Source organism: Hibiscus syriacus, unplaced genomic scaffold (genome assembly GCF_006381635.1).
Source record: "Hibiscus syriacus cultivar Baekdansim isolate YM2019G1 unplaced genomic scaffold, ASM638163v2 tig00112957_pilon, whole genome shotgun sequence".
Lineage (NCBI taxonomy): Eukaryota > Viridiplantae > Streptophyta > Magnoliopsida > Malvales > Malvaceae > Hibiscus > Hibiscus syriacus.
The window spans coordinates 64,939-84,113 of NW_024063424.1; the positions used below are offsets into that span (position 1 = coordinate 64,939).

Sequence of the window (19,175 nt, forward strand, 5' to 3'; positions counted from 1 at the left end):
AGGTTGATAGAATTTGAAGTAGTTTACCCTCAAGGAAAATATTATATATATATATATATATATATATATATTTATATATTATATCAATAAAAGAAACCCAATAAAAACCCGCCACATAAATTTAAGGACGAACACAGTTCAGACACACGCGCTAAAGTAAGTCGTACGGACATCTGTTTCATATGCAACAACAGTCACGGTGATTTTATCACTGCCTCTCCCCCTCTCTCTCTCTCTCTGTCTCTCTCTCTCCCCTTTAAGCGGACGCCAAAAGGAACATCCTCTGAAAAGCAAAGAACAGAAAAATAGGGAAAAAGAATTGTTAAAAAAAATGTTCATAGTCGTCTTCTCCTCCTCAACCTGCCTTTGATTCCAAGTTTAAGTTTAAAACCCCGATAGTTTTTGCGAAGCTCGGGGAGCAATCTGAAGAAGAAAACATGGGTGGGGTGACGTCATCAATGGCTGCCAAGTTCGCCTTCTTTCCACCCAATCCACCTTCATATAAGCTAATTAAGGACGAAGCGACTGGGATTTTGCTCTTACACCCTTTCCCTCACCGCGAAAACGTCGACGTTTTGCGGCTCCCAACTCGCCGTGGCAATGAAATCGTTGCTGTTTACGTTAGGCACCCCATGGCTGTGTCGACTCTGCTTTATTCTCATGGGAACGCCGCTGATATTGGCCAAATGTATGAGCTATTCGTCGAGCTCAGCATCCACTTAAGAGTAAATCTCATGGGGTATGGATTCATTTCTTTTTCTGCAAATTTGAGCTTACTTTTAATTATTATTTCTTCAATGTGCTTAAGCTTGTGATCTTGGCTTGGAAATGAGTATTTCTTTTCTCTGTGATTAACTCTTCTAGTTGTGTAAGGAATAAAAGAAGAAAATGTATGAGGGGTTTTTGTGAATGTTTCTAATTTTGTTTTTGCTTTACTTTTTCTCTTTATGATCTGATTGAGGGTCCTTGTTGGGCAAATTACTTGTTTTTTGAGCTTCAAGAATGCCAGTTTAGGTTGCTCATAAGCATGCCTCAACCGAATTCGGAGTTCAAAATCATGTGGTGGTTAATTTCTTTTTTCAGATCTGTTTCCTTAACTATCCTAAGGTTATTCCGTTACCGTCCGTGTTTCTTGTTTTCGATTCGAAACTGCAAAATATCAGTATGGGGTTGTACATAGAATTTTATATTAGATGACGAACTTATAAAATTTTAGGGGATAAAACAGATCACAAATGAAAAAATACAAAGAAAATATCTAAAATATATGCTAAATTGAAATTTTTAGGGGCTGATGATGGTAGAATGACATAGAAGGCATCCGAGTTGTGCTCTTTAGAATATTCTCAATCTTTGTTACTCGAATTCGGGCGTGAGTGTTGGACACAGGGATGTGTTCGATACGGATATGTTCAATTATTTCAACATTTCAATGTGATTGCAGCATCCTATACCCGTATTCTGCATCGAACATGAGTATTTCAAGAAAAATGAAGGGTCGGAATAATATAGTTCTCAATTAAGAGTCGATACCGTTTAGCCGAGTCGGTTTTAGATCCAGGGTTTAGTGGAAACTGGTGGTTGTAATATGGTTATGGAATGGAGAATTTGGTAGTTGGAATTGTCATATATGAGCAAGCAATTTTTTCTTTTCAAATAGAGAAAGGTAATGTTCTCTATGAAAATAAAAAGTTATGCTATAGCTTACTTGTATTCATATGTTCTCTTGAAGTACTCGTGTTCGACACCCGTGTTTGATGCATATCTGAACATGGGTACGGAGATTCGGTTCTCGAAAGATCATCCAAATATATGGGAGAACTTAGAACATACCAATATCCGACACGGTGACACTCTCACCTGAGTTTGAGTAGCATGGATTTGCAAGTAGAAGAATATATATCTTTCTTTTTGTGTTACTTTTCTGCTTGTGTTTCAGCTTCCATGAAATGCCCAACTGTTCTCATTAGCACGGCATCTCGAATATTTCGAATAATGTATACAAATCCTTGCAGGTATGACTACTCTGGCTATGGGCAATCATCAGGAAAGGTAATTGTAGCTTGGATCTTCTACTCGGTACCTGTATGAATTAAATGTGTCCGGAAAGCTGTGTCTGATGTTCATATATATGCTTTTGTTCAGCCGAGTGAGCAGCATACGTATGCGGATATCGAAGCCGCTTACAAGTGCCTCGAAGAGAATTATGGAGCCATGCAAGAAAATATTATACTATATGGTCAGTCTGTTGGAAGTGGTCCTACCGTGGATCTCGCTGCTCGTTTACCCCGTCTAAGAGCTGTTGTTCTGCATAGTCCTATATTATCAGGGTTAAGAGTCATGTATCCTGTTAAGCGCTCTTACTGGTTTGACATCTACAAGGTTCTATTCCTCCTCTCTCTCATCGATTCCGTCCCGTAAATTCCGATGCCTGAAGCGTGTGCATGTTAGTTTTTCATCATGTGCCTAACTTGGTTTACATGGTTTTGCAGAATATTGATAAAATCTCATCGGTGAAGTGTCCTGTGCTGATAATTCATGTAAGTCTCTAAAATTCGATATTTTGTGCGTGTGTGAACATATGCTTGTATGTATTTATAAATTGTAACGAATATCTGCAATGGGTGGCTTGCATTAACTCCGGTGATTTCATGTCGGTGACGGAATTTAGGGAACTAACGACGATGTTGTCGACTGCTCTCATGGGAAGCAACTTTGGGAACTTTGCCAAGAGAAATATGAACCGTTATGGGTGAAAGGAGGAAATCACTGTGATTTGGAACTCTACCCGGATTATATTAGGCATCTCAAGAAGTTCATCTCAACTGTTGAGAAGTCGCCTTCTCGAAGAAATGCTTCTCGGAAAAGCACAGATGGTATGGAACAGTCTAGGCAAAGCACCGAATGTTTCGAGGCTCCAAGAAGAAGCATCGACCGCAGGGACAAACCAAGGAAAAGCACTGATACCAGGGACAAACCTAGGAAAAGCACTGATACCCGGGACAAGCCAAGGAAAAGCATAGATAGGCCCGGAAAGTTGAAAGTTGACGAGTACAACAAATTTGACAACATCAACAAGCTCGAAAAGCTTAAAATATCCTTAGACCAGATGGAAAGGATGGGGAGATCACGTCGGAGCGTGGAATGCTTCGATAAATCCCGGAGAAGCGTCGACCTCCAGGTAGAGAAAGGAAGGAAGAGTGTTGACTGGATAGATAGAATCCCAGCTGTTTAGAAAGCTGAAACGGGGAAAAAATAAGTGGAATTGGTTTTGGACTAATAACATAATTGTTTCCGACAGCTGCACGACGCATCGACGACGGTGTTTACGTGTCGTAGGAGTCGCAACGGCAGGATGAAATACGGTTACGAAATGTAGGTTTGGTATATGTTTTTGAATGATTGAAGAATCTAACTTGCATGTTCATGTTGGGGAAGACTGAAAAGCTTTGTAATTAACAACTATTGTTTCACTATAACTCGTGGGAGCTGATAATGACGTGTTATTTTTATTTTTATATATTCAAATTTATTCTCTTGAATTTTATTTAATACATTAATGTTTTTTTATACAGATAAAATAAAATATTATATATAAAAATGCATGTCTGTATAAAAATATTTATATAAAATTCATGTATTTATAAAAAAAATGAACAAATAATCGTATCTGGAATTGAAGATTTGTACAAAATGTATCGTTTTATTTAAATTTATATAAATTCTAAAACAAAAAATAAAATCATTATTAGAATAGCATTATTTAATAGTATAAATTAGGATAAACTGCACTATAGCCACTGAATATTTAGGGAAATTTTCTTTTGGTAATTGAATTTTTAAAACTTGCATTACGATCTTTAATTTTTTTATTCGCTTCCATTGTACATTTTTAAAAATTTAATGATTATTTTATAATAATTTAATTTTTTTTAAAAAAATTAAATTATTAAAATCATTATTTCAACATTGTTTAATAAAAGGGTAAAGTATAGTAATGGTCACTGAACTTTTCTAAAGCTTTCATTTAGGTCCCCCAACTTTTAAAACTTGCTATATAGTCCCCTAACATTTAGTCCGTTTGCAATATGGTCCCCCAACATTTAGTCTATTTGCAATATGGTCACCGGTCGTTTGACGCCGTTACACTGCCGTTAGTACGTTTGCAATATGGTCATTGAACTTTTCAGGAGCTTGCATTTAGGTCCCACAAGTTTTAAAACTTACAACACAATCCTAAATTTCATTCTAAACCCCAAATTCCTTTTCGATCTCGAATTTCCTTTTTTTGCTTCTCTCTTCTCATTTCCAGCATAACTTTTCAGTCGGGGATGAATGGGAAATTCTAATATAACTTTGAATTATGTGGAGGTGTTGAATTGAATAAGGGTCAATTGAGAGAAGATCCGACCAAGGGACTATCGGGACAATCAACGATTCAAGGTGTAATGTTAGATATAGGTCATCTCAGGTGAAGCATAGATGTTCGATGAAATGCTTGTGAGAAGAAAATTGGGTTAGAAATGCATAGTTGACAAATACCACTAAGATGATCTAAGTCTTATTGTTGAAAGTCACCAATAAAGCTGAAATTATTTTGTATAAATGGAATATAATAATTTCTTCGTTTAATCCTTGTTCTTTAAGATTTTCCAACAGATGAACAAATGTAATGAAATCTCAAACATCGCATTCACTTCTTGTTTGATTTTTGTTCTTCAATTTTCCGCCATGTAAAATTGTAAACCCAAGAAGTGCTCTGTCTTTCAGCTTTTTATTTACAAAGAAAAAACGGAGGAAGAATTGTTGGAACGGAACACCGATTGCGTTTATTTCTTAGTTTTTCCCCTCACTTGCAAAAAGGTATTTATTTTTTCTTTTGGGTTATCAGGAAGTAAGCTTTTCCTCTTTCGCACTTTTCCATTTTCAGCTCGCATTGTGTGTTTTTTGTTGAAATTTTTATGTTTCTTGAACTGCATGTCAATGGTCTAGATATTCAATGTTAGTTTTGAACCAAAACCATCTAATTTTCTTTCTTTCTTCTTAATCAAAACTTTTAGTACTCCTTATAAAAGATATTCAGTCCATCAGAATAGAAGAGAAATAGGGTCCTAGGTTAAATTTTTTTATCTTCTTGTTTGGTTTTTCTTTAAATCAGGGAATTGGTTGTGGGTATCAACATAGTGAAATTGCTAGGCTCAATCTGAGAGACTGCTGGTACTAGTTTACTAGGAATTGTATTGATCTGACCTGTGGTTTTCGGCGTCCTGTGATCTCGTATTCTTTTTAATAAGTTCATGTTGATTATGGGACTGATATATCGTGAACAAATTAATTTTTTTTTACATGTTTTGGAAATTTTACAGTTGAATTGTATTGAATTATAGCTTTAGAAGACAACTATGCATGCACACAACTCGAAAGGCATCATGAAAGGTGGTATATTTGGAGCAGCTACTTGACCCTGTCATGATGCCTTTCGAGTTGCGAAAGAGACTGAGAGGTGAATGCGCTGTTTGGGATTTCATTATATTTGATCATCTATTGGAAAATCTTTAAGCACAAGGATTAAAAGAAGAAATTATTATGTCATTTATACAAAATAACTCCAACTTTGTTGGTGACTTTCAACAATGATACTTAGTTCATCTTAGTAGTATTTGTCAACTCTGTATTTCTAACCCCATTTTTTTCTCACAAGCATTTCATCGAACATCTATGTTTCACTTGAGATGACTTGTATCTAACATTACACCTTGAATCGTTGATGGTCCCGATAGTCCCTTGGTCGGGTCTCCTCTCAATAGACCCTTATTCAAGTCAACACCTCCACATAATTCAAAGTTAGATTAGATTTTCTCATGCATCCCCGATTGAAAAGTTACGCTAAAAATAAAAAGAGAAGCGAAAAAGGAAATTCGAGATCGAAAAGAAATTTGGGGTTTATAATGAAATTTAAGATTATGTTGCAAGTTTTAAAAAGTTGGGGGACCTAAATGTAAGCGCCTGAAAAGTTCAGTGACCATATTACAAACGTACTAACGGTAGTGTAACGGCGTCAAACAGTCAGGGACCATATTGAAAATTGACTAAATGTTGGGGGACCTATAACAAACGAACTAAATATTGGGGGATTGTATTGTAAGTTTTAAAAGTTAGGAGACCTAAATAAAATATTTAGAAAAGTTCAGTGACCATTATTATACTTTACCCTTAATAAAATTCTAAAAGGGCACGTGTGAAATGGAACCGTGCATGGAAAGTTTTTCTTCCAGAATTACCCTTTGATTAACTTCACAATTTCAAACTGATAAAAACTCATTGAAGAACTCTCTGTTCCTCACCCTATTTTCTATCGATCCCTCAATTACTTAGCCCAATCCTAATCCAAATCAAAACCCTAAATTGAATTTTAATTCCGATTCCTACGCTGTAAATTTCAACCTACGTCCAATCTTATTATGTAAGTGATCAAAATTCGTTCTTTTCCTTATACTAGAAAATTTTGCGAATTGGATTCCATTTTCCCCCTTTATTGATGTCGAAGAAATTGTGCCAAGAAACAAACGATGTTCAATGTTTCTCAGGTCGCAAGAGGAGTTAGCTAGGGACGCTATAAAACACGCTCTGAAGGCTCTGAAGAAACGGCATTTACTCGAAGAAGGAGCTCATGCTCCTGCATATATTGCTCTTTCCAGGCCCATCATCTCTCAGGTTTTTTTTTCTTTGTTTTTTGGGTTTATTTTTATCATAACAATGTATTGAGTTGCTATTTTTGAAAAAGAGAAGTTATTGTTGAAATAGGAGTTTGTGATTATTATGTTGCAAGATTGTGAAAACAAGTGCGTTTCGATTAAATAATTGGATAAATCATTGGCTTCCCATTAGAATAGAAAGCCCCTATGCAATGTTTTCGGTCCGGTGAGTATCGATACAGTTATGTGTTCATTCGAGTCCATTCAATTATTCTTTAAAAGCTTTTGCATGTATTTGGAGGGTTATTTCCTACACGTATCTCTGGTATGTGTGAGACACAAGTCTTAAAAGTAAAATGAAGAGTCGGAGCAATATAAATATTGGATATTTGACTTTGTACATGGATGTAGGCGTGAGTGTTGGATACATGTATGTGCCCGACACAAATATGTGCAATTTTTTCAAAGTTTTCCATGGATTTTCAGATCATATCTTCATAACTATGTTCAAATGTACATTGAAAACAAACGTCAGAGATGGATACTTAAAGAAAATTGATTAGTCAGAGTAAAGTAATTGGTGAATTTCTTTGTAGGGTTCGGAATGGAAAGATAAAGCTGAAAGCTTGGAACTGGAACTTCAACAATGCTACAAAGCACAGTCTAGATTGTCCGAGCAACTAGTGGTTGAAGTAGCTGAGTCTCGAGCTCTAAAAGCCTCTCTACAAGAGAAAGAAACAACTATTGCTGAATTGGAGAAGGAATTGACCCAAACCAGGTTTGGCTGAGTCCTTTTTAGGGTTTTGCGGGCAAGAGTGTTAGTTTTTTTTTGGATTTGAAGTCACCGTGAAATAAATAACTGATGGACTGTTTAAATTGGCAGGGATGAGTGCTCTCAGTTAAAAACAGATTTAGAAGAAAATATTAGAGCTATGGAATTGGTGACGATCGAACACCAGGAACTCAAAGCTCAATTAGAGCAAGTGACTATCAGAGTAAAAGATTTAGAGGCTGAAAATAAAATGTTAGTTGATCGTTGGATGCTTCAGAAAATGCAGGATGCTGAACGGCTTAATGAGGTATGGTATATTGTTATTACAGAAAAAGGTATATTCTGATTTGTTGACTTGGAGAATGATAAATAGCTAGGCCCATATATACTTAAACTTTAAGCATGTTTGGTTTATGATACATTAAGAGTTTGTTCATTCATACAATTTAGCAAAGTCTGAACATGATCAAATTGTCTCTGTTGGCATTATTTGTGACTTTCACGTTTCGATATCGGATGGGAAGCAAAAATTCTTACTATAACAATCAACTCTGAGTTTCTTGCTCCATGGTTAATATGCCTGGAATGATGGTATTTAATCATTAGGGGGTTCTTAAACAACTAATTTCGGTGGCTTAGACCCATCAGCTGTTTAATTGGAGCTGGGCCGATTTTGGGTTTGGACAAAGAGATCATCGTCTTTGCTCGTGTCTTCTTGAGTAACTAGAGGAATTTAGTGGTAACTTATTTGTTTTCATCAACTTTTAGGATTGGTTTTTCATATATTCCTTAACTTTGTTACAAACTAGAGGAGATTAAATGATTGTCATTTAGAGTTATAGAACACTCCAGTGCAAGTTAGAAACCTAAATGACAAATATTAATGGATTGATTTTTTTTTTAAAATCCTATTCCTTAATTGTGAAAGGGTGTAATTTGTTTTTAATATACCTGTTTGATTACAAATATTAGTGCTTAACTTTAGTTTTCCTTTAATTAATTTAGGCAAATGCACTTTACGAAGATATGATTGAGCGGCTCAAGGCCAGTGGTTTAGAAAAACTTGCCCGAGAGCAAGTAGATGGTATTGTCCGTAGAAGTGAAGAAGGTGCTGAGTTCTTCGCAGAATCTACTGTTCCTTCTGTTTGCAAGCACAGGATCAATGCCCATGAAGGTGGTTGTGCTTCAATACTGTTCGAGTATAATTCTGGAAAATTGATCAGCGGGGGACATGATCGATCGGTCAAAATGTGGGATACTAGCACCGGGTCTTTAATCCAAAATCTTTCTGGCTGCCTCGGTTCTGTCCTTGATCTCGCAATTACCCATGACAATAGATTCGTAATAGCAGCAAGCAGTTCAAACAACTTGTTTGTATGGGATGTCAACACAGGACAAATCCGGCATTCTCTCACAGGTCACAAGGATAAAGTTTGTGCTGTGGATGTGAGCAAAGTTTCGAGTCGTCATGTTGTGAGTGCAGCGTATGATCGGACGATAAAAGTGTGGGATTTGCAGAAAGGTTACTGCACCAACACTATAGTTTTTCACAGCAACTGCAATGCTCTTTGCTTCAGCACAGATGGACTGACCATATGCTCGGGTCATGTCGATGGGAATCTCCGTTTGTGGGATATTCAGACCGGAAAATTAGTTAGTGAAGTTGCAGCACATTCACTTCCCATTACATCTATCTCCCTGTCTCGAAACGGAAATGTTGTATTGACGAGTGGCAGAGATAATTTGCATAATTTATTCGATATACGATCTTTGGAAGTTTGTGGTACATTCAAAGCAACTGGAAACAGGGTGGCATCTAATTGGAGTCGCTCATGTATTAGTCCGGATGACAATTATATTGCTGCCGGCTCTGCCGATGGATCCGTTTACATTTGGTCAATATCAAAAGCTGACATTGTAAGCACTCTGAAGGAGCACACTGTTCCAGTAATGTCTTGTACTTGGAGTGGACTCGGAAAACCATTAATCTCTGCAGATAAGAATGGGGTTGTCTGTATCTGGACATGATCCTCTGGCATGTTCAATATTCTCTAGTTATTTTATGTACTTTGAGGGTCCTTGGAGGGTTATATTCCAGTTCGAATATGTCTCATGCATGGGTACGTGAAGAGAAATTACAAGCCAGAGTAACATAAACGTGGAAAACCAGTATAGTTGTATATATATATATACACACGTTTAAAATGATGATTTGTGTATGGAATTCGGTTTTGGTGGTGTTCTATTGAATCCGGCTTGATTCCGATTTCAACAATAGTCAACTTATTCAACCAACTTGATTCCTTGGCATTATTTCATGTCTTTGGCAGTTTCAGCTTGAACCAAAAATTGAAAACCAATAGTTGAATATAAATTTCAGTTTTACAGTGATATTTCAGCAGTCAGTCGGCAATATGAATGAATAGTATATACAACTGGATTAAACTGCTGATCTCAACGAACAATCATGGAAACGAAATAATATTGTAAGGTTTAACTTACTGTTTATCAAGAAGGCTTGCGCAGAATGCCAGATCAAACCTCTCTTCCGGTGGATCTCCGATGCAATCGAACACTGCATCCACATTTAAGAAGTCTTCATCAGCTGTGTAACTGCAACCAAAGGACCACTCAATGTTAAACATGGATTGCTAATGCTTGACATTGACATTGTAGGAAAATCTTGTCAGAGGTTTTTTTCAGATCTCAATTTCCGGTTTTCCGGTTGTATATGGTTGAACTGTAGGACTGGTCGGTGAAAAATGAACATGTAGCAATGGATCTTTAGTTCTCATGTAACACAAATCTACAATTCAGCTGACATCAGGAAGTAGGATATGGTAATTGTTAGGGCAATGTATCACGTCTTCACGTCCTATCATACATATCTTTTGGAAAGAGTAATTGTCTGAGACAAGTGATATCAAAGCGACCATTAGACTATTTGATTTTATGTCGTGCATCCCGATGAGTGGGATAAACAAAGTGGACAATTGTGACGATAGACCCTGATGAGGGCGTCACAAAATTGAATGGGGAAGAAAGTTATATCTTTGAGAGATGGGAGACATTAATCCTACATCGAAAAGGAAAAGGGAGGCCCTGGAGTTTAAAAACGGTGGCCTTATACATCCTATCATACATATATTTTGAGGAGAGAATAATAATTGATTGATTCAACCAAAAAAGAGCCAATGAAAACCAATTTAATCATCTAATTCAGCCATATAATTTACTAGTACAGATTTCTCATTTAGTAAAGAAACTCACCCGCTCTTTGTCACTATTGCAAGTCATTCCAGCGGCTTTGGCAGCAGCAGCAAGTCCTATGGCACTGTCTTCTACAACAATACAGCTTAGGAAAAAAATTGGGAAGAAAAAGAAAATCAGACCTAATCTCCAATATATATCAACAAATGTAAAATAACAACAGATAAACATGAGCTTATATATATACTGATCTTTGAGAATCGATCAAGCACAATATATGCCTATGTTATTCTAAATCTTTATTTTTCTTGAAAGTACTCGTTTCCGACATCAATATCCAACAGATATCTACACTTGGGTAGAGAATATGATACTCCGAGGACTCATCATGGGAATCTCAGGGAAAATTAAACATACTCGTGTTAGACACAGGTCGGACACACCCCGGTGTCGTATTCTCACAACCGAGTCCGAGTAACATATATACACATGATTTAATTAGTCATTTTTGCAACGAAAAACATCAGTAAAGACTACGTTACGATGCAATACCTTGAAGGTTCAACACCAAGTGTGTTTGCTGCTAATGTATAGATGGCCTGCCATAAAGAACATGTACTCTTTAAGATAATCCATCTTCACGTAGACACAAATATGAAAGAACTTGAACCAAGTAAACTGTAACGAGTCTCTAGTGAACCACATCAGAAAAAATGTCCGGTTAAAGGGTTTCTTTGGTAGATAAATGTCCCCTATTTTTTCAATAATGCGTCCCAATTAGATATGCCTCGATTAAAATTATAAATGAATGAAAGTTTGTTTTGTAAATATATATATATAAAAATTAAGAGGGATGAAATACTCACTGGATCAGGTTTCTTTCGAGGAACCACATCTCCGGCAAAAATCTGTATTTTTTCTGCACGTTCTGTTCCCAGTAAACAAGAAACTACTGCAGAGACCCAAAAAAATACTCATTAGATGTACTGCACGCTGCAACTTTTACACCTTTCTCCAGAGCTTGATCAATCAACCTGTTTGATATAATCACAAATAACTCAAAAGGTCAGAATCTAGAAATCTAAAATATCTCAAAATAACACAAACATTTTAGTAGAATGCAAATTTTATCGGATTTGAGTGTGTCAGATACGAGTATGAACCTGAGTGTGTCAGATACGAGTATGCACCTGAGTGTTTCATATAATAACTTTAAGTTATTCTTTCTAAACATACTAAAGAATCAAATTTATGATTAACTTGAATCCTCTAAATAATTAAGTGAATATCATGCTAAACACAAACATTTGAGTACTAAAATCAAAAGCTATCTGGATTCGAGTAAGAGTTGGATATGGATATGTGTTAAAATAATAAACTTTTCCATGGTATTCTTTGTAAACATGTTAAAGAATCACATTTACAACTAATTAAGTGGATGTGATGCCAAACACAAACATTTGAGTAACAAAGTCCAACATTACTCAAGAATCTGACGAGTGTCGGATATGGCATATGGGTATATCTCCCACAATAGGTGTACTTTCGGAAGATCAAACCCATATCATGATATCAATGTCTGAATAAAAGTAATATTTTAAAAGAAAAAGATAACATAGTGATCGAACAATAAAATAAACACTAAGATTTTACATAGAAAACTTTTCAGAAAAAATCACGGGCAGAAGAAAGTCTACATTTATCAAACTAGATTTTTGTACTTTCTCCAATCAATTTGAATCGAATCGAATTCAGATCAAATTCTAACAGAGTCGAACACAAATGTTAAACACGAACTTTATATGGAACATTATAAAGGCTGCATAGGTTAAAAGAAGTAAGTGAGGGACTAACTTGGCTACACCGGGACGAAGTGGTAGCAATCTATTTTCAATAAAGGCCATGAACAACTCGTTTTTCGTTTATGAAGTGAAGCAATGAATTCCTTTCTTTCTTCTTCACTCTTCGGAGCTTTATCAGGCCACCTTGTCTTGTTAAAGTAAGCTGTCATCCTAAAAAACATAGAATTAACTTAGTTGCGTTTAGGAACTTAGATTTTAAAAAAAACTTAAATTGTATAGGAATTTATGAACTGAACAAATTCATGGTTTTTATACTATCAAAATATATATTGTGTTGAAATAAAAAAAATGAATGCATCTCATATTACAAGTTACATGACAAATGAAATTTTCATATCCACGTTTGACATTTCCAAGTATAGCATTAAGAACTTCAAGCTCTTAGAAAAAATAGGGTAAACTACCTATTTGCTACCCAGCTATTTTTGTGCTTTCGTTTTGGTCACTTAACTATTTTTTTTTCAAAATCATAGTCGTTAAGTTTTATCCTTGACTAAAAGTTAATGGTGATATGACATGGTATAATAACAATTTTAGTCCTCAAAACTTATACATTCTATCAAATTGATAATTATTCAATAAATCCATTATATTTAAATATTAAGGATTTATTGAATTGTATCGAATTAAGAACAATTTGATGGATGGAATATGTAAGTTTTAAAACTAAAATTGTAATTATATCATGTCAAGTCATCTTATCAAAACGGAAACAAAACATAATGTTAAGTATTATTTAACAAAAATGAATAACTGGATGATCAAAACAGAAATATCGGAATAAATGGAATACTAAACATACAATTAACCAAAGAATTTGTAAAAGAGATCACCTTTCTTTACCACTACCAATTTTGAGCAATTCACCGTACAATTCCACATCCCATGTAACGCCTAATTCTTTCTGCAATTCGCATAATAAAAAAAATCCCTACAAATTAAAAAAAAATCACACAAAAAAAGACAAAAATTGAAAAGAGTGTTAAATTTACTTACTTCATTGAAAGTATCATTGAACGAAACCTTGTGGCCATCCTTCTCAGTATCAACGACAACGCCATCTCAGAAGGAAAAGTACTCGAAGACGAAGAAGAAGAAGCCGATGAGCATTTGATCCTGAAAGTAGTAGAAATTTGCTTCGTTACTGAAAAAGTAGAGAGTGAACGAGATGGTGAGTTCTTTGTAATGAATAAACGGCGGTGGACGAAAGCGGGAGCTTTGGGTTTGACGGTAGAAGAAGAAGAAGAAGACGATGATGAAGGAATTGTTGGCAGTGAAAGAGAGATGGCGGTTCCGTCTTTCAACGAATCGAACCTGATCGGGTCTAATTTAGGATGTGGTAAACTACACCCATTGTCACTTTCGTTTTCGGTTTGTTTTATTTTGATCATCGGTTTTTTAAAATTATGTTTCCATCATTTATATAATTAACTTATTATATTTTGTCACTAAGTTATTAATTCTCGTTAGATTGATGATGTGATATATTAAAATTGATAAACTTTTAATTTGATTTTTAAACTTTTAAAAAATATTAATTTAATCTTAAATTCTTGTATCTTTTTTTACCTCACATCGTCGTCGTTTACTATCAACACTACTCCTGTCACATCCTCTAATAGGTCATGAATCTGATGACGTTCATCTTCGTTCCCTTCTTTCCACCTTCCTTTTTCATCTCTTTCCCCTTTCTTCTCTCCATTCCCCAGCCATAATCTAGAGAACCTAAAAAATCATTTCCAATGGTCACCATATCAATCCAACACTTCTTCAGCTCCTTCTCTATTAACTTTTTCAATCCTTTAAAATTTGAGAAAATAATCACTCTAACTTCTAATTTTTTAAAACAGTTTGTCCCTCGAAATTTATTTTGAGAAAAAATATCACTGGTTGGAATATGAACTATTAGTTGACTAATGATCAACGTTTGTCGTTAATGCAATAAGTCTTATGTATTCAAAGTGCGAAATGACATGTACTATATAATCATTTATATATACATGATATGTGACACCTCATCACTTAGACACATGTGATATGTACCACTTTATCACTAATGCACGTATGATATGTGCCATATTATCATGTACATACATATGATATATGCCACACATCATTTACATACACGTAAACATCATCATTTTAAAACATGTAAAATGCATCATTACTTTTGACATATATGATTTTTCATGTCCACGTCAAACATTGATTACATAAAAAGCCATCCGGATCACTTAGACAAATATAAGCTAATCCTCGTCCGATACTAACTTCATCCAACAAGCAGACATTGTATTCATCTGCGGTTAAAATTGTTCTTTGCTCATTTAAGCAAAAAGCACATGCCCACTTTCAACATATGGCTTATAAGCCTCACAAAGAGAAGCTACAACCGAGTTCCCAAATGCACATCGGAAAGACTTCAAATTGAGCCCTTTCGCAGTTCTAAGAGAGACCATCACGACATCTGAAGCCAAATCTCTAACATCCCCATCGGTATCGGTATCGGTGCCATTCTCCAAGCTCTGAACAAAATCGATGTACCCTCTCATTCTCTTCGGTCTTGAGAACCTCATTCCACTTACATAACTAGCAGATCCTAGGCCAAAACCATAAAATGGTTTATTTTCCCAGTATGTAAAATTATGCTTACATTTGAATCCGTCTCGGGAATAACTGCTGATTTCGAAGTTGTTATAACCGGCATCGGAAAGCATTCTTGACGCCGTTCTATAAAAACCGGCAGACTGCACATCCGAAGGTAAAGGAAACTTGCCCCCTGTGTACCTACAAGGATTCAAATGTTAAGATATGTGCTCCAAAACTATATATTTCTACACAAATTCGAATTCGAGTATCATAGTAATGCTTACAATGTTCCGAATTTGGTGCCTTGTTCAACTTGCAAGTCATAAACAGAGACGTGGTTTGGCTGAGCTTCAATGGTTAACCCAAGCTCTCGTCCCACATTTGTGGGGTTTGATTAGGAAGAGACGAGATGAGATCCAAGCTCCAATTCTCAACCCCACACGATTTCACCATCTCAATGGCCTCGTAAACCTCCTTAACTCCATGAGCTCTCCCACAAGCCTTCAACAGCTCTTCTTGAAACGCTTGAACTCCCAACGACACTCTATTCATTCCCAACCCCATCAACGCCTCCATCTTCCTAACGTCAAAGGTTCCAGGATCCATTTCCATTGATACCTCGGCATCTGAAGTCACCCCGAATTTCACTCTCAACAAATCAAGAATCCATAAAACCAACCTCGGCGGCACGAGAGACGGCGCTACACCGCCAAAGAAGACGGTTTCAAGCGGTGGGTGGGACTTGAAATTCACTTTGGAAGCATTGATTTCTCGGAGTAGTAATTGGATGTAGTTCGTTAGACGGGGATCGTCAACGTCGGTTTGTGTCGGTGAGTGAGAGCCGAGAGCGACAATCGGGAAGTCGCAGTAGTAGCAGTGTTTTAAACAGAAAGGGAGGTGAATGTAAACCGAAGTTGGAGCAAGTTGGGAGGTCGTGAAGATGTTGGATGAGGCAGAACACTTGGAGTGGGGTCCAAATTACCGGAGATTCCACGTAAGAAGAGTCTTGGATAATTGGGTTTGGCTGGAAAAGTGGAGAAGATTGGAGTAAGGCTTGATTTGAGCATTACTTGACGATCAACAAAGAGATTGTCAACGGTGGTGATTCTGGTGAAGAAGATTGAGAATTCCCACTACAACACCGGCTTGACATATAGATGTTATATGGTCCAAGGGAATACGGGCCGGGCTGATATATGTTCAATGAAATTAATCCAATCCGAAATTTTATAATTATAATATATTTTTTAATATTGATTAAATAAATTTTTAATCAAAATTTGATATTAAATTACTTACTAGAAATTAATTGTGTCCATTAAATTGATTAAAAAAATTTCAATTCAATCTTTTTATCATGTTATTATTTATATGTAAATTATCTCGTTAACATCGTAAATTATTATATCAATATAATATATTGTAATGTCAACTTTTTTTAATTATTATATCAATATTGAAAGGATCAACTTTAGCTAAAAGACAAATTAAAGCAATTGAATAATTTCAAGAAAAAAAATTGATACAATTAAAAATATAAGAATAATTTGAGTTTACTTAAAGAACAAAATGATCGGTTGCCACAATAGGCTAAATGATCGATTTTAACGATCGACTAAAGGAATTAAAATGATTGAGTATTTGAGATTTTAAGGATTAAAATTTAGAGATTCGAGAATTTTGAGTTTGGAGATGATAGTAAAGGTTATAATTGGTCATTGGGTGATCGACGATGTGTGGGAGACCGTAGGCCGACAAATGAATGACAGGAGATGACCGACGGTTGGAGTAAATAATATTATAATAAGAGAATTTAAAAGTTTAGGTTTTTTTGGTATTTTAGAAAAAATGAGTTTTTTCAAAAATAAAATATTTTAAAGTTTTTTAAAAAATAAAATTATCAAATTATCAAATTATAACACGTTACTTAATGAAAGAAATTAACATTATTGACGGATCGATTACCTAAAATGATAACATTTGTAGACACCAAAATGAATTAAAAAATACATTAAACACTTATTTGTAAAAAAGGTATAATTTAAATAGTTATTTTTATATTTAAGTTTTTTTAAATTAAATCTCATTAAAAAAAAGAGCAATATTTCCATCGCGTCTATAAATATAGATCCCGAGTGAGTCCCTAACATTTCTATGTTCCGTTTTCCTCCTCTCGCAAGCAAACTGTTATGTTTAGGGTAAGATTGTAGAAGAATTTTTTTAGGGATTTCAGGAAATAGAAGAGAACAATAGATACAGAAAACGTGTAATCTCCTTTTTTTTAGATCCCCTTGAAAGATTTGGTACAATTTATATATGGACAGTACCATACAGCTGTCAGTACAGCCAAAATAACTAACTAATTGTTGACTCATTCCTTCCAACCCTCTACTATAGCATTTGGATCAAGTAAGACTCCCAGCCCGAAGGATCTACCCATGACTGATAAGTACTGTTGGATCAAATGTCACTGGCCCAACTATTAAAACATCATCACGTGGGTCTTTATTTCCCATTCCAGACCTGTCCATATTCCTTGCTTCATTCATCCCCTTCTCTGGTAAATTTTCAAACCCTAAATCCCCTTCAATCCCTAATTTCTCCTGAATTTCCCACAATCTCGGCTGCTCATTTCTCAATTCCTTTCCTCTATTTTCCCCCAAATCATCACCTATCAACCCTAACTCTCCTTCCATCGTGACAATACCCCCTCAATCAGATGATCCTTGTCCCCAAGGATCGAAATCGGGGAACTGACTCTTCAGTACCGTCGCATCTTCCCAAGTAGCATCTGCGGGTGCCATGTTTGTCCACTGGATAAGAAATTGATTGACGGTCTGATTGTGTCGTTTCACCACTCGTCGATTCAACACAGTTGCTGGGTAGATTTTCAATTGACCATCTGAAGACGTTTCTGGAGGATTCAGCGAGATAAGTCCTTGGTTCCCTACTTTCTTTTTCAACAAGCTAACATGAAACACTGGATGTAATTTAGAATCCGGTGGTAATTCCAGTCGATACGCAACCTGACCAATTTTTTTCTGTATTTTGTATGGACCGAAATATCGAGCAGCAAGCTTTAGGTTTCTCCTTAGAGCGAGTGATGTCTGTCTGTAAGGTTGTAGTTTCAGGTAAACTTCCTCTCCCACCTGGAAATCTCTCTCTGTACGATGTTTATCAACAATCTGCTTCATTCTATTACTGGCTTGCATGAGTTGTTCACGTAGTAAAGCATTGAATTGCTCTCTGTCTTTCATCATAATTTGCACTGCATCCACTCTAGAGTCCCTTGACCAACTTAAAATAGGAGCCTTATAACTATATAAAGCTTCAAATGGGGTCATTTTAATAGCAGAGTGATAATTAGTGTTATACCACCACTCTGCTTGGGCTAACCACTTTGCCCAAGATGTAGGTTTTAAAAAACACATACTTCTGAGATATTGTTCTAAACATTGGTTGAGTCTCTCAGTTTGCCCATCTGTCTCTAGATGATAGGCAGTACTGAAAAGTGTAGTTGTCCCCAGTTGCTTAAGTAACTCCTGCCAAAATAGACTAGTAAAAGTCCTGTCTCGATCAGAAATAACTACCTTAGGAGGACCATGAAGCTTATAAACCTGATCCAAATATATCTTAGCAACTTGCACCACTGTGTAGGGATGAGACAGTGGCATAAAATGAGCATACTTAGTAAATTTGTCAATTACCACCAGAATACAGTTGTGCTTTGCTGAAGGTGGCAACCCTTCAATAAAGTCCATTGTTATAATTTCCCAAGCATTGTTTGGAACTGGAATAGGTTGTAGTAGCCTTGGCTTGGAAATGTGCTCAATTTTAGTTCTCTGGCATACCTCACATTGCTGTATATGTTCTTGAATCATAAGCTTCATCTTTGGCCAAAAAAATAAGCTTTAATCCTCTGATAAGTAGCTTGAATGCCTGAATGACCCCCTTGTGGTGAATCATGGGAAACCACAATAAGTTTCTGTCTGAGATCTCCCTTGCTGCCCACATAAATTATGTCTTTAAAGTATAACACCCCCTTCA

At 35.9% G+C, this 19,175-nt stretch overlaps 2 protein-coding genes and 2 pseudogenes across 3 annotated transcripts; 2 read left to right on the top strand and 2 right to left on the bottom strand.

Moving 5' to 3' along the window:
* The first annotated feature begins 437 nt into the window (after positions 1-437).
* Positions 438-3,374, top strand: LOC120184859 (alpha/beta hydrolase domain-containing protein 17B-like). The gene is made up of 5 exons (XM_039189226.1): positions 438-739; positions 2,016-2,052; positions 2,146-2,382; positions 2,493-2,540; positions 2,672-3,374. The coding sequence occupies exons 1-5, from the start codon at positions 438-440 to the stop codon at positions 3,233-3,235; spliced, it is 1,188 nt and encodes a 395-aa protein (XP_039045157.1). The 3' UTR covers positions 3,236-3,374.
* A 2,951-nt stretch (positions 3,375-6,325) lies between these two features.
* Positions 6,326-9,631, top strand: LOC120184860 (autophagy-related protein 16-like). Of its 2 annotated transcripts, XM_039189229.1 has the most exons (5): positions 6,326-6,463; positions 6,588-6,714; positions 7,292-7,473; positions 7,579-7,774; positions 8,473-9,495. In XM_039189229.1, coding segments are annotated over exons 1-5 (1,530 nt in total). In that variant the 5' UTR covers positions 6,326-6,461. The 2 variants fall into 2 exon arrangements, with proteins under 2 accessions (XP_039045160.1, XP_039045159.1); XM_039189228.1 differs by lacking the exon at positions 6,326-6,463 and having other exon boundaries at positions 6,538-6,714; positions 8,473-9,631.
* A 134-nt stretch (positions 9,632-9,765) lies between these two features.
* Positions 9,766-14,617, bottom strand: LOC120184823 (annotated as a pseudogene).
* A 109-nt stretch (positions 14,618-14,726) lies between these two features.
* On the bottom strand, positions 14,727-16,196 carry LOC120184838 (annotated as a pseudogene).
* Positions 16,197-19,175: the final 2,979 nt, after the last annotated feature.

Excerpts from the sequence above, each read along its gene's own strand:
- LOC120184859 (XM_039189226.1), top strand. The coding sequence starts at position 438 with ATGGGTGGGGTGACGTCATCAATGGCTGCCAAGTTCGCCTTCTTTCCA. Across the intron at positions 740-2,015 it reads TTAAGAGTAAATCTCATGGG|GTATGACTACTCTGGCTATG; the intron begins GTATGGATTCAT and ends AAATCCTTGCAG. Across the intron at positions 2,541-2,671 it reads GTCCTGTGCTGATAATTCAT|GGAACTAACGACGATGTTGT; the intron begins GTAAGTCTCTAA and ends GACGGAATTTAG.
- LOC120184860 (XM_039189228.1), top strand. The coding sequence starts at position 6,577 with ATGTTTCTCAGGTCGCAAGAGGAGTTAGCTAGGGACGCTATAAAACAC. Across the intron at positions 6,715-7,291 it reads CCAGGCCCATCATCTCTCAG|GGTTCGGAATGGAAAGATAA; the intron begins GTTTTTTTTTCT and ends ATTTCTTTGTAG. Across the intron at positions 7,474-7,578 it reads AAGGAATTGACCCAAACCAG|GGATGAGTGCTCTCAGTTAA; the intron begins GTTTGGCTGAGT and ends TTAAATTGGCAG.